Consider the following 15,966-nt stretch of genomic DNA (forward strand, 5'->3'; position numbering starts at 1 on the left):
TCTTCTCGATGCGCTGAAATTTCGCATCGCATTTCTTTCACGTTCCACAGGTTCAATATTGCATTGCTCCTGTTACGTCTCCGTATCACGTCTGCAAAGCTTTAATATAAACACGCGATGCAACTGCCGCCGTTTCACACGTATCTAAGAAATTCAAGAGACACGTGAAACGAAGTTCAAGATCGCGAGAAAAACAAGCGAAAAAGCGTAACAGTGAGTTTATTGCAAATTTCATTAGATTATATGAAAAATGAAAAAAGTAATACATTTAACGCGTTATTCTTTCATTCTACGAAACAATTCGCGTTTTATTTGACGCGAAAAAAATTCATTAACAATCGAAGAAGTTTGTCTCGTTCACATTTCCGCAGATCATCATTTCTTTCAGTAGCGAAGAGTCTTTTTCGTTTTTCGTCTCTTATGTAATCTCATTTCGTTGCAAAAGTTCTCACCACTCAATCTCACAAAATTAATAAGACCTTGTTTTCAATTTTATGAAGTTGTTTACCACCCAACTTCTTGAAAGTAATAAAAAATTTCTTTGAGTACCTTAAAGTGTTTTTAACTCATTGTCAGTAGGTACAGACTTATTCAGATCCCTAGCCCACTTTTCTTTTTACCTGAACTTTTATTAACTGTCGACTTATCGGTCGAGACTTGCGTTTCAATGTTTCTCATGGAAAAAAAAAGTGTACTCGGTGTAACTTATCGCAAAATGTACTCTTGAAATCTGATACTCTAAGAAAACAGCGGAATAACAGCCGAATCTACCATACAAATTACATTAGCGACGCGAATAAAATTTTTACTTGATTTATAATTCACTTTAAATCCGTCTTAATTTTCTATTGTAACCCCTAAAAAACTTTTAATGTATAGTTACGCTAATATGATTCAAACTTCCGTATTTCCGCTGAAAAAATTCACTCCAACGTTGTTCTTGGCTAAATACGTCATAATTGTCATACTCCTTGGTAAACGTATGAAATTTAATAAACCACGGCAATGAAGTAAAATATATATTATTATATTGGTATTTCACAAATTCAACTCTTTTATTTAAAGTCGAGCTGAAAAGTTGCAAAATAGTGATTTTTTTTTCTTGTCGCAATTTTCATTCAAGACATCGTTAAGAAAATCTAGGCCGATTCCAACTTGTGCTCTCAAACGAAATCTTTCAGGACCCGCCTAAGATTTTTATTTCTCTTCGCTTCGTTAGAGGTGGCTTAAATCATTTACAAATTATTTGAATAGAGCAGATTGCATTCAATTTTTGTCCAGATCTCGAATCACGCTTCGGAACGGAGAAACAAATTGTTCGCATCAAGATTTTATTCTTTTTCGCTCACGAAAATAATTTTTTTATCCTGAATTTGAAACGTATATAGATAAAAAAAAAAAAAAAAAAAACTTTTCAATCAAACGGCGCACCTGAATTTGAAACAACGCAATGAACCGTGACTTTTGCGCAGTTTTGAAATTAAATTCTTCTTAAAAATATCGTATCCGCGAAAAATCGTCTTGGAAAAACATGCAGAGCAATCCCTTTTCCATACTTCATTTTCATTTACATTTCTTCTCTGTCAAAACATGCACAATATTACATTACGTAACAAGGGAATAAAGTCGACATTTATACCTGTGTTAACACGTATGACTTTATTTCCGACTAAACTCTGGCTGAAACATTTATTTGAAAATTCGTACTCTTAAATTGGGCTGATATTTCCCGCAAATGCGTTTTAGGAAAAAATATACCATTTTCGTCCCGCTTTTGAGGTAAAAAGAAAAAAAAAAAAAGTAAACTTTACAATCGAGTCGGGAATAAACAACTTTTCGCTTCATTTCCGCACTCGATACCTCGAAAAAAGGAAAAAAAGAAGAAGAAGAAATTCTCTCACCTCACTGGCGCTGCTGTAATTAGTCGTGAGTTTTATTTGCGGTCTGATTTTCCCAATCAGCGATCCGCGAGTCTCTTTAACTCCGGTAGAAACCGTCGTAACGCCGATCTGATCAATTGCCACCGGAATCGGATGCTCGGTGCTCTTTGAGACGAGAACCTTCTTCTTGGTTTCCGGCAGGGATGTCGTCGACGACGAAGACTTCATTTTTCCCGACGACGACGACGCGGACGCCGTCGAGGATGTCGCGATGACGCTCTTCGTCGAGTTAAACTTCCCCGAGTTGTTGTTGTTGTTGGGCGACGGCGAGGAGGAGGTTATCATTCCCTGCAGTTTTAACTCGACCCCATTTCCGGCAGCATCCCGAGGCTCTTGGCTCTGCTGTTGATTCGGAAATCCGATCACTCCGTAAACCATCAAAAGTGAGGACAACAATTTCATCGATTTCATCATTTCACTTCCAGTCAATTTCTTTCTGTCTCTACGTCGATGGTTTTTTATTCGATTTGTAGGTTTCTTTTTTTGCTTTTTGTCTTTCTCTTCCTTAGTTTTTCTCCACTTTACTTGACTTTCGATCTTCCTTAACTCGTTTCTGCTTATTTGATCTTATATCACTCTCCGCACGTGAATATTCTTAATTTTATCCACTTCTCGATCATGCGATTACTATTTTCATTCTATTCGCGGACTGTTTTTAAGAGAGACTTTTCTTCCTCGATTGTTTAAGTTCTGCAATTCTGAAATCATAATATGAATATCAACAATCTATTTATTTATTTATTTATTTTTTTCACAATTATTCACTATAAGTATTTCACGCTTAGATACAATTAAATAAAAAAAATAAAAAAAAATCCGGTAAAAATAGTATTTTTCACAACATTGTTTTCTATTTCGTTGTTTTATTCGTTCTGTAATAATTTGTGTGAATCTTTTTAACGTCGTTTAAACTATGCCGAAGTGATTAACACTTTTCGAATTTCGATTTTATCGATAAAAAACACGTTCAAAAATATGAAACGTGGCATCTTTTCATGCCCGTCGTTTGAATGTAAAGTCCTGTAATTTCAGATTTTTTCATGAAGTTATTTTCGCGATCATCGCGGTACTTTGCCGGGACATACAGACGGAAAAACTTAATTTTTTCTAAAAACTCATATTCAGATACTTATAGAGATCCACAAACGTGAAGATTCGTTGAAATTAGAAAAATTTATTTTCAACCGAAACTAATACGTTTCTTGATATTTGATTTGAAAACCAAAATTTCGTGCTTGTAATGTATTTTGATTATACTTGAAAAGCAAAAAACAGCCTTGCATTTGATTTTCATTTGAACAACTGGAAAGGAAAAAAGGAAATATGTTTTCAGAATTCGAGATTTAAGAAAAAAAACCGAAGCTTTCAAAGTTTCTCTAATTCATTGATTTATTTTCTCATTTTTACTTCCTTCTCGTCAAAATAATTTCAAAATTGTTAATATATAACGTATTTTCCTAATTCGTTTCAACAGAAATTATCGACTTCCATTTCCTTTGCACTGTTTTTTCTTCTCTGAAATTCTATCATAATCAGAAATCGGATTATGTACAGTAGAAAGAGATATTCTTAAAATACCATTGTCAGAGAATAATTCAAACCTTTGAGAAACAGTTTTAGAAAAAATGTATGAAAGAAGCAAACTAATTCTACGTGTCTAAGTGAATGTGTTTAACAAATTTTAATCATTCATAAACATCGATAGAGATTCGGAAGAATTTCATAACTTCGTTTCAGAAATTTAACAATGATTTGAATAAAAACTTTACACCAGATAAATTTTATTCACACTTTAGGCGTAACTACCACCTAACTGTATCTTTTTCTTCCACTGTTTCTCTTCAGAAAATCTTTCGAACTTTCGAAAAGTATCTGCTACAAATAAACGTTCAGAATTCATTTGTCACAAATCAAATTTACATCCAACATTGCATCATCCACAATTTTACTCTTTTCATGTTTTCTTCATTTTTGTATATTTATCTTTAACGTTAGAAAAATATATATTTTTTTTTTATGAACACGAGTTTTAGATCCAATTCGCTAATACTGTTCGTTTTGCATCGGTAAATAATAGTAATTTGTCGCATTTCGTGCTTGAAAGAAAAAGGAAAAAAAAAAAACCACTCCCTCATCTTGTTCTTACCAGCTTGTCTAATTCTTCTCTTTTTCTTTATCTGTTTTCTTTGCCTCAATTTTTTTCTCGTCTATTTTCTTGTACCGGCGTGTATATATATATATACATACATACACACGCACACACACACACATCACAGTTTATCGATTTACTCGCCGTGTTCCCGTTGCCTTTCTCCGTTATTTCCTAATTCCGTTGTTATATTTTCGCACCATATTGCTGCTGTTGCTGCAGCATAATGTCTACCGTGTTTTGCACTCCGTTTTATCGCGGCGCATCGGTTGTGAAATATATACATATACATGTATACATATACTTGTACGCATACAAATATATAAACGTGTCTGTATACCTATACGTATAGGTATACAAACGTTGAACGGAATTATTTTTACTTTCAACGGGCTGTATAATATCTATTATGTGCGAGGAAACAAGCCGTTGCGGCATTTTCTCACGAGGATGGTAAACCACTCGTTGCAAATAAAACCTATTTTTACTCTAATAAACTGCAACAACAGAGAGAGAGAGAGAAACAGACAATACAAGACGAGGAAAGATGAGAGATTGAAGAGAAAGACGTTATTCTCAATGCGCTTCATCATTTGATTATTATTTATACGATTATTATTATTATTATTATTATTATACCTCAGTCGATGAAATTATACTTTTTCTCTTTCTTTTTTTTTTTTTATCTACCTCCAGATATTATTCTGCACGGACATCGCGTATAAATTTCATTAAAAATTTAAAACACCGCGATTTGCTGCAAATAGGAAATTTTCATTTCTACTTTACTCGAAATTCCGGATCTATTTAATTATAATGAAAGTTTATGAGATAAAAAAAATAAAAAATTTGTAGTGAATTTTATTCAAACTTTTTATTTCTTAAATATTGTGTAAAAAATTGAAACATCGTTATTCCATTGTTTATGAGAGCTTGAAACGTTCGTAATTTGGCAAAGGTTGATTTAAGATTTGATTTGTTCAAATAAAAGATAGCGTATTTTCAGGAGGCGAAAAAATATTGATTATGTTCGTTTCTGCTGGTTTTTCTGATACCGCATATGTTTTCCTTGAAATTACGTTTAAAAACAATACCCTCTTGTTCGTGATGTTTTTTTTTAAATATCCATTCGCTTCTATTAGAAACTTAGCCTTGAATATGAAATTTTTCAATTGACGCTTCAATAGTTACAACATTTTTAATGAAAAAAAAAATAAATTTTCGGGTGTTATTTAAATGGGAAATTTCAAATAGCCAGCGACATTGAGCTTTCAAAATTGAGCTAAAAAGTTTCCGAAACGTGAGAATTTTTTTCTCAGTAAGTAGGTCCTCTTAAGAGCATAGAGATTCGATAGGTTAGTTTTTTTGGCTCACCCTAATATATATATATAATCAAATAGCATCGTTTTTATCGAGTATTATCAAGTATAAGGAAATGATGATAACAAAAAAATTGAAGTTCTCAAGGTTTCTTCTCATCAACACAAACAACAACTTTGCTAAGTTTCAAATCGTTCCTTAAATTTTTACCAAAGTTAGAAAAAAAAAAAAACCACACGCATTCTTCATTTTAAACTTTCGAAGCTTTCGGCAACGTATTCATCTAGAAATTGAAGGGTAAAATTGTGCATAAATTTTTTCCCATCTTCATGTATTCAATATACCCATTTTATAAACTAGTCGAATAAAGAGCACCCTAACGCTTATCGTAATACGCTAGAGTTACTCTTTGTCTCTCTTGTCTTTATGCTGATTCTGCATCGTCGCCACGCACCTGCGAACACTGCAAAGCTTAACGTTAAACCCTGTCCGACTGCAGGATTAAATTCACAGCATCCATACCGTTAGACCCGCGCCTCTTAGACCGAACGGACGATCTACATATGATAATATAGAAACGGTGCAGTGAATCGCGTCCTCGATATTCGATCCTCTCGTCGATGTCTATACTGATAAAGGTTTTCTACATCGTAACAGGTTTTATCTCTCTGCGATATTTTACATACGGAAATTCGTTTAGTGTAATACAAGGTGATGCTGAAAGTAACCGTCGAGATATCGGAATTTCCTGGTCATACTCTAAGATCGCTTATTATGCCACTGGGACAAATTTCATTTTTTTATTATTGCCTGGGACACTTTTATTGCGAAACTATAGTTATAAACTATGTTATTATACAAGGTTGTACGAGAAAATATGGTAAAGTTACTGTTTCATGTGATTATACCTGTCACGTTACTACGTTTTTGAACTAAATGTAGTGCGAATTTCTATGCATCAGAAAATAATATATAGATGAGTAAAAAAAGAAAAAAACAACTTGTTTTCATTTTTCATCCGAAATCACGTTTTTCATTTTAGACAGAAAAATGAAAACTGTTAGAAATTTTCTCCGGTGTATCCTGATAATATCGTAAAAGGCATCTTAGATTTGGATAATTATTTTTTTATAACACGATCATTTCAGAATCCATTATTCGTCTCAGTAATTAAGTTTGAATCACGGAATTTATATTGCTGTTCAGAGTTTCGGTCTGCGTGAAAATTTGTTGAAAATCACATAGAAGAGTAGAAAATTCTTTCGACAAAAAACGAAAGATTCTGCGAACAATCTTTGTACCATAAGTTTATGAATATTGAAATGCGGTGTGATCGAATTTGTGTAGTTTCCCTGTTCATGGTTTTCTGATTTCCTTATTTCCTTGAACTTGAAGAACATTGAAAAATTACACATGCAAAAAAATATATTCATAGGTTGATTTGTCAAAAATGACGTGTCGACAGACGGCAATGAGAAAAATTTCAATTACGGTACATAGAAAAATTGAGTAAAACAGGTATCGTTAAAAAAACTGTTCGAATATTGTTGGAATTAGGAAAAACGAGGTACGCCTAACCATTTTGCGCTATCGTCGATCCTTTTTTGGTAATCGCAACGCAAAATCAGTTTGCGAAGTTTACTCCACTTTTTTAGTTAAACAAGGCTTTAATATCAATTTATCGTCGCACAAGCATTAAATTATCGCAACAGTTGCAAGAAAATATAGCAACAGTGATCGTAACGAGAAAGAATAGTAACGGATACTCGACTTAAACAATATTTATCGATTGTGGTAAAAAATGAAAATAGTTAAGGACTGAGCGGTAACCGGAATTAAATGTTTCTCCGAGTGGGGAAAACAAAAATCATGTGACGAGACAAATCTTCCAAAGCTATTGAACCGTAGTAAATCAGGTTGAATTTCCGATGTGTGAGAACAATCGCGTCTGCTAATTAAACGTGTACTTATAGAAAAACTTGTATAACCCACGAATTTCTTCGTAATAAAAAGGAGGGAAATGTAAGCGAATAAACAAATAAAAAAGGATGCTGTATGTAATCGGGTATAATGCCGCGACGAAGTGACGGCACCTATCTCTGTATACCTATAATAACGTACGTGCTGCAATCCATGCGGGAGCAGCTTCACGCATGCATGGATCCTCAAACCGTTATCTATTATTACGTTTACCAACCTCAACCGATGTATAACAGAATACACACGGGGAGGGAAAAAGTTGACGGTTAGCATCGCGTGAAATATTTCGTATATTGAATATATATATTTACAAAAGAGAAAAAAAAAAAAAAGAATGAAACCGGTAAAATACAAGCATTCCAGCAATATCGCTACTCGCCACTGTGGCGGTATTTTTACCCTTTATGTATCACAGTTTTTGTCACCGAATAATAAATCTAGAAAAATGTACTGCTGAAGCGAGAACTTTTCTGTGGAAACTAAAAAAAAAAAAAAATCTATTTTCCGAAAATTGCAAAAAGTATTACGTTTCTCGCAAATATGAAACTTTTTACTAAGGTTATTTAGACCTCGATGATATTGTTAGTTTTTCTTCTTCTTTCTGTGATAATTCGCGATTTCGAATGTCGATTATTATTAAACTTGCTTTGATACGAAAATTTGCGTGAAAATAAACAGACGTATATTTAATATTCAAAATTTAAAATTCAATATTCTACATTAACCTTTAACCGGCACGTGGGGTATTTAATACTCGCGTGATTTCTTGCTAATTGTATATTTCGTAAACCAGAAGGCGTGCAGCTTTCTCCCAAACGAATAATCAAGTGAACCAACTGTTGGATCTTCAACTAGATTTGGAGTAATTAAAATAGCAAAAATAAGGGTACGAACCGAAATACGCAATAAGGGTAAAGGTTACGTTTATTTTTATAAGAATCAAATTTATAAAAGTGAAAAAACGTCGTCTACTTCATAGGTGAGAGAATCATTAAACATTGACTTTTATAAGTCATTTCTTTAATTACAATTTTTCTTTTTCTTTTTTTTTTTTTTTTTGTGACAACAAATCGGTAACAAACGAAACTTTACTGCAGAGCTCAATTATCTTTGTTATTATTCGTTTTTGTATTGTACGTTGTTTAATTTGCCAAATTTTTGAATGGTTTTCATTCGCATAAATTGACCTCGTTTCACGTATAAGTAGCGATTACGACGTAAGTGGGTAAAAGGACTGGCCGCGCCTGCGGAGATTCCTATAAATTCAGGCAGAATCGATCAAGTTTCACCTAGAATTCAGATTTTCATGAAACTGTAAATCGCCCACACTTCTACCCACAGTTGCAGAGCATCGGAGGAACGGAATCGATGCCCGCAAAATGAACTAAAAACTTATTTCCATCGCGCGTTTTCTCTTTTTCTGTGTTTTTTTTTTTTTTTCTTTTTTATCGATTCTTTTTTTAATCCCAAATTATTCAGTCCGTCAAATTTTTATCTATAAATATATCGAGTAGAGAACAATTCGAAGAATTATTGAATATATGAAGGAACTTGAAATACTTGAGAATATAATGACAGCTTGAAAAAAATAGTAGTAATGGGTAATATAATATATGGGGCATTCCACGACAACTCAGCAAACGGTTGACCATGACATTTTTATTTTAAATAATTTTTTCTATTTTTTCAATCGTTTTTTTTTTTTCTTCTATTTTCATACCTGTTCAAAATCTGTAATAAAATTTTTTTTAAATCGTGAGTATGTTTTAACACTGAAAAATCAATTTGAAAAAATTGGTAATCAAATCGGAGATGCGGTATGTATTACGATAGATTTTGAACAGGTATGAAAATGGAAAAAACCATTTAAGAAAAGTATAAAAAAATAAGGTCTCACTCCGAATCTTGCGTAAAAATGTTTCATTCCGGAGACCGAGTGTTTTTTTTTTTTTTCTGGTTTCATAAAAATCAATTTCGGTACGTTCGAGGTGAGTTTGAGAAATCATACGTTAAAGATAAGTGATTTAAAAAAATTGAAAATTCTTATAAAAGCTTTTTCAGGGGTTTTACTAGCGTGGGAAAAATCCTTGGTGAAATTAAAGAATATCGTGGCCAACCGTTTACTGAGTTGGCGTGGAATGCCCCATACATATGTTTATAAACGAGTTTAAGAGACGAAATTCAATTTTACGGGAAAACAAATACTACGAAATCTAATTGCATGGTACAAAGTTTGATTTTATTTTTTCAAACGATGAAATATGTGATAAGAAATAGTATGAAGATAGAAACAATTTGTTTTATCCAACGTTTGATACATCAAACTTGTTTCGTTCACTGCTATTTGATACGCAGTTATTATCACGTGATATGCAAATTATTGGAACATAAAAAGCATCGAAGGATTCAACTTTTATTTAGGTACAGAAATAATTAAGCACGAATCAAGTGAAATACAAAAAAAAAAAAAAAAAAAAAAAGAAATGCAGTATTGGTATCGACTCCATATCCAAGCGAAATGAGCTTTTCACTTCAAAGGTTCGCGGGAGAAAAACAAACCGTAGGAAAATGTAATCTAACTGAAATTGTCAATCAAACTGCGGATTATCAATTTTTCGTTTTTGTTTCTTTCCTTTTCTGCTCTTTCTCTCCCCGTCTCTCTTTGATTTCCTATTCGCGATACTCTATAATAATAACATATATTCGCATGCAAAATATTCATGAACGAAACTTTGAAGAAAAACATTCTCATCGTAAGCGAATAATAATTACAACAACAATAATAATAATACGTTGCAACGACAGAAAAAAAAAATCTCGAATCCTTGTCAACTGGTGTTGATGGTTTTTTTTCCCCCATTTATTTCTTATTTTTATTTCAAGATATGAAAAGCTCACCTGTGTTACGTCAATTAGCTGTAAAAAAGAAACGAAAAAAAAAAAAAAACGAACAACTGCGAGTAAATTATACGTTGATCCAACACCTCACACTGCGCAATGAATTATTTTTTTATTATCCAGTTTTACTTTATTTTTTTTTATCTTTCGCTCTCCGCTTTTCAAATTCCCGGTTCAAATCGTCGTCCCGCGATCAACGGTTTCGATTTCGGAAAGAAATCTACGCGATATAATCGATGGTCAATTATTATTAACATGAACGATTTATCGACTTTCATGCAAGTGTCATTCGTCTCGTATTACGATGATCGTGAGAAAATTTATACTCGATACGAACGAGCGAGATGACGAGTCCGGGTTTTCGACTCCGACTGCGGCCTCTCGTAGGACGTACCCTGCCTATGAGTCCCCGCTGGGCCCACTTACCGACCAACCAGAAACCGCGGATCCCGCTCACGTTTACCACCTCGCAGCGCTGCTCCTCCCGGCTTTGCATCCTAGACCTAGAATCGATGCAATTCAGCATACGCGAAGCTGAAAATCATCCGGCTATAAATGCACACTAGCCGTAGCAGCGGTAGTTTATTCTTGCCAAATTACACACGAATTAAACAAGAGGAGTTTTCCGCATTTCGTACCAAACTTTGATGAAAACACTTTAAAATCTTGAAATAATCTTATGTGTTTTTTATTGACTTATAATATATGTGACGTATATTAATATCTTGAACAGAAAACAATGGTATTATGATCTTGTGCAAAAATATATTGAAATTAGTAAAAAATTAATTCCAGCCGTCTTATGTGTAAAGAAATAACAATACTGTAGATGATATTTTGCACGCTGTGTGATACACAATGAATTTCGATCGATATCCTGCACGGGAAGTTGAAAAAAAATTTTTCCAAATTTTCAGTCAATTTTTGGGGAGAAAATTGATATTAACTACACCGAAAAATCTTTGTGTTGATGATTCTAAAATCATTGAATTGAATTGTTTCGTGACATCTTGTCTGAAACAATATTAATTCGATAGAAATTTTCTAGAAGCTTATTATTTTTAACTGTGAATATTGAAAATTGAAAATTATGTTCAAGTTGAATGTTTATTGAAAAAAAAGTGCTTCTTCCAAGTAAAGTATTAGCAAGTCAACGTACCATTCTGTACATACACCTATATTATGTAATACACGACATACGTTTTGAATTGATGATAACTTGTTACATCTCGACGACTCATTTTCAATCTTTGAATATGAAAGTTATAATCGTTTACTTCGACGAAACGAACATTGCATTTTTTCTCAGTACGATATCCTCTAAATTTCAAGGCAATCGCTTATTTTTCATCGTTTTTTGTAAATTCATGTACGACGAAAACAAGACGAAATCAAATTTCTCCTCTCTTTACTTCACTTTGTATGTTTCAAAAAATTCTGGACTTTTTGCATTATTTTAATGCACGTGTTTTTGTGATTATCTCGAAGGATATTGTTGTTAAGGAAACATTCGTGTTAAACGGTTTTTAAAACATTCATTTATCAACAAAAAAAATTAACAATACGATCGTGGAATTGAAAAAATTATTCGTACAAAAATTACAATTGACTTGCCCCAAGAATATTTATAATCGAGCCTTTCTTAGCTCAATAAACAACATGTTTTTTGTTTCCAAATTTAATTGAACCACAGTTTTTTTTTTATGGTTTTTACATTTTTTTCAACACTGTTTCCATTCGTTTAGAATATAAATAAAATAAAATACACTATGTAACACAAACGTTAGACTTTTCATATAAGTAAAGTCTTTCATTTCCTTTTTTTTTTTCTTTTTACATGCCAAAGACGTTCGTAGATATTTTCATACATTCTTCTTCTCTGTCCGACTAGGTGAGAAAAATATTTTTCTTTTCTTTTCTTAATTTGCGCGAAGGCGAATCCGCGGGACAATTATACAGAGATAAAGAGAAAGAGAGCGGAATAGCTATAATACTCGTGTACTTTAACACTCCTATGACGAATTCATTCCTTCGGCCATGATGATCGTCGTCGCGATTTTGTCAGGTTGTTTAAACCGTGACACCTATCTTGTACCGTTTCTCATAGTGGCAACAGCGATGTTGGTACAGTTCGCTTTGTACGTTTACAGTAGCGTTTCGTTGTTTGGCAGTTACCTGTTAAGAGAATTTTTACTCGCTGGTTCGTTGGCTGCGAACGACCGCCGGAGTTGATCGCGTTTCGTTCCTTATTCCTACTTACCGTGCAGAGCTGTATTTCATTTACTATATTCAATTGCCTTTTCAGCGATTATAAATCAGCCTCGATGCGGGAAATTTGCCGATATGCAAATCATGAGAAACTGACGGCCTGATTCAGGGTTAAGTTTAATAATTAGAAAAGAACGAGCAAAAGAGAATCGATGCAATTTCATTTACAGTAACATTTTCTAATTGGGTCAGATAAATCGAGACAATTTGTGTCAGGCAGAATGTCGTCATTGTCGCTGAATTTTTAATCGGCTTACGGGATTATGGTATTTTTTTTTTTTTTTTTTTTTTCATCTTTCTTTGTTGCAATTCCTTCTTTCTTACGGAACTTTACTTCAATATATTCTGATCTTTGTGTGACAGAAAAAGATTTTATATTATTTATATTCACAGATTGTTTACTGATATTATATGTTACAGATACAAATTTATAGGAGATATTGAGTTTGTTGTTTACAAGGTATCGTCAGCTTAAAAAGACTTGGGAACGTTTTTTAGTCCGTTGAAAAATTCGGTGATTCTTTTCAAAATCTGCCCCGAAGAAAGTGGAGAGATATTTCAATATTTTCAGTAAATTATCGGAGAAGTTGGAACGGTTTGACGTATGCACAATTTAACTGATAAAATCGTAAGAAAATTGGAATTTTTTAAAAATTTTTTTGTTTATTTGAAAACTGAAGTATATTTCTTGTTGATAGTGTAAATTTTTGGAAATCTTTGGCTGTTTTCATTTCTCCTCCCGAAAAATTGGAATGGTAAAAACATAATATATATCTTAGGGAATTTTCAGATTATCGCGAGAGTGAAACATAAAGAATATTTTATTGTAATAAAACAATCGAGAGACGCGTAATATGGAATTTTTCAGTCTATTGTTATGACAAAAATTCCGAGAATTATCAATTCACTTGAAAGCAATTGGAAACGTTGGAAAATTTTCAACTTCAAAGAATTCAGAGAACGTAGACTACGTTGGCATTGAAGCGAAAATGTTTCCCGGTTGCTTAACTAATTAACTAAATAGCTTAATGAAAAAAAGTTCGAGAAGAGAATTAATTATTAAGAAGCTTGTGATAGTAATTCTGCGAGCTACGGAGTAAGGAGAATGTTGTTTACCAGTTTTCAGGAAATTCCACTTTTCCACCCTCAGGTGAAAATGAAAGAACAAGAAGTAAGTAGTTAAACCTACTGCGTACAGTTGCAAAAGTTTAATCAGCGGTGCTCCCGGCTTTTGCTTCGCCGACTTCTGGATGAAGCGGTGATAGTTTTTTATTTTATTATTTTTTTTTTTAAATATTTTTCTTCGGATAATATCAAGTTCGAGAAATCGATTTAGGCAGCGACAGTTTCTCGTCCAATTTCCGCGTAACGTTAAATCACGAAGAGAATTAGAATCAGCTTGCTCACTCGACCAGGATTTAAAATGTATTAAGCATGAAAATTGCCCCAGTTCCCAAACTCCCGAATTACTCACTCCTTTCTGTGTAGGTAAATCCATATATATATATATGCACATTGTCGAGGATTAATCTCAATTATCTCTGTTTCTCCTTTCTTTATTTTCAAACTGGGTCAAATCTTCTCCCGGTGTCTTTGATCTAAGTTCTCTACTGCGACCGCAGACCAAATGACAAAACGGTCTTTTGTTTTTAGGCTATGGAAAAGTCATGCGGTTTTTCCATTTCGATGAAAGAAACTTTCATCGCTTGGATAAGTAACGCGTTGTGGTGAAAGATGATGTTTTTTTTTTTATTTTTTTCATTTAATTTTTATTTTTGTCGAGTTATTATTTTGCAAATTGTTTATTCACGGTGATGATATTTTTTCCGATTAATCTAACAGCACTGTTGTTATTTTTTATTCAATTGAAACAACAATGAATCGACTATTCTATACATAAAATTTCAGTTTTCGGTAGTTCAATTGTAATAAAAAAAATAAAATAAAAATTATGCCAGTCACGAAGATGTCCTTTCATCAGTGCACAACTTTGTGTGACAAGTTTATCTGAATTGCTAGTGGTTCTCGTGAAAATGGCGAGGATTTTTGAGTATCAAAAAATTATTCGACTGATTTGAAATCAAACGATGTATGAAAGCGAATAATTTATTGCAAAAACATTTCATGTTGAGGTACAATTTTATATGAATTAAAAAGTATCGTCGATACGCAAAATTGTTATTCCAATTTTTTAATCAGAAAGTGAAATTCACAAAAGATATTATTATCGATAGTTACAAAATAATCAAACATGTCGGTTTTATTTATTTACTTTTTGTATTATTATCAATTTTGTATTCCAAAACCCTGATTCGCAAAATCGTCAAGGAAGAATATCTTCTGTACGTAACTAGGGAGGTAAAAAATAGGGTTAAACAAGGACAAAAGAAAAGAAAGAAAGCGAGGTAAAAAAAATTTTCCATCAGGCGAGTGAATTTCCCAGTTCCATAACACAATATTATCAAGCGTATGTTTCACGGGTAAAGGCAAGGAATTAATTAACTCATCTTCTTCTGGAAATTATGGAACTAATTTTCTTCTGCACTCCAGCGCCCTTTGTTCTGCGAGAGCTGGCGAGAGAGCCTCGTTATTATCTTTCGATTTATCTTGTAATTGGTATAAGAGATTTATAATTGTTCCACTTATAATATTCTGTAACGCTCGTCTTTTACACGAATTAGTTGCAATATGTTAGTTCAGATTTCACTTGTAATAATATAATCAAGATAGATACTTTCTTCGAGCCGGCGAACGTTTTTAATAAATATGTAAGATATCAGCTACATATTTTCCGAACTATTTTAATTGCTTGGAATTACTGTTATTATCATCATTATAATACGTTTTATTATTCCTCTTGATAAAAGATCGTAAGATAAATGTTAGCAAGATCTTGACTCTTGTTGAAAATATCAAGTACTGAAATTCATAAACATTCGTCGGAAATATTTTTCATTCAATTGAAACCGCTGCATAGAATTTTGCGAATGAAACTTTGGAACTAATTTTCGCGAAAAAAGAATCATAAAATTTGACAATTATGCTTACTATTCTATGTCGCGCATTTCTGGTTTCGGTATGTCTTGTAAACGATGTATACACGTCGCCCTCCAAATCACGTTACCCCATTAAATTGCTACTTTCTAAACAAACAGAATTCTCTGTACCAAAGTCATTTGGACAGTAAGGAAATGAGAGAAAGAAAGCAAACGGAATACAAAAAAAAAAAAAAAAAATTAAAAATCATCGGGCGAAATTGCAGCTGTTTGCGAAACTCGCGCATCGCTCGTTATACCCGGGGAATAATAAACATGTCGGCCGAATATTAACAGGGCATTGCATCGCACATGACGAGTACGTCCGCACACGACTGCTCATCGATACACACCGATTGTGAGAATCTAGGAAGCT

The 15,966-nt window shown here is 33.1% G+C and overlaps 2 protein-coding genes across 2 annotated transcripts in view; one reads left to right on the forward strand and one right to left on the reverse strand.

Moving 5' to 3' along the window:
• The window catches only part of LOC124303000 (uncharacterized), a 41,487-nt gene extending 30,840 nt beyond the window's left edge, over positions 1-10,647 (reverse strand). Inside the window, exons 1-2 of the mRNA XM_046759652.1 lie at positions 10,288-10,647; positions 1,902-2,638 (exon numbers count right to left, since the gene is read on the reverse strand). Of these exons, the coding sequence (XP_046615608.1) occupies positions 1,902-2,354 (453 nt within the window). The 5' untranslated portion in view covers positions 2,355-2,638; positions 10,288-10,647. The remainder of the gene's footprint in view (positions 1-1,901; positions 2,639-10,287) is intronic.
• The window catches only part of LOC124302994 (elongation factor-like GTPase 1), a 104,499-nt gene that overhangs the window by 39,131 nt on the left and 49,402 nt on the right, over positions 1-15,966 (forward strand). The window lies entirely within an intron of this gene.

Source organism: Neodiprion virginianus, chromosome 4 (genome assembly GCF_021901495.1).
Source record: "Neodiprion virginianus isolate iyNeoVirg1 chromosome 4, iyNeoVirg1.1, whole genome shotgun sequence".
NCBI lineage: Eukaryota > Metazoa > Arthropoda > Insecta > Hymenoptera > Diprionidae > Neodiprion > Neodiprion virginianus.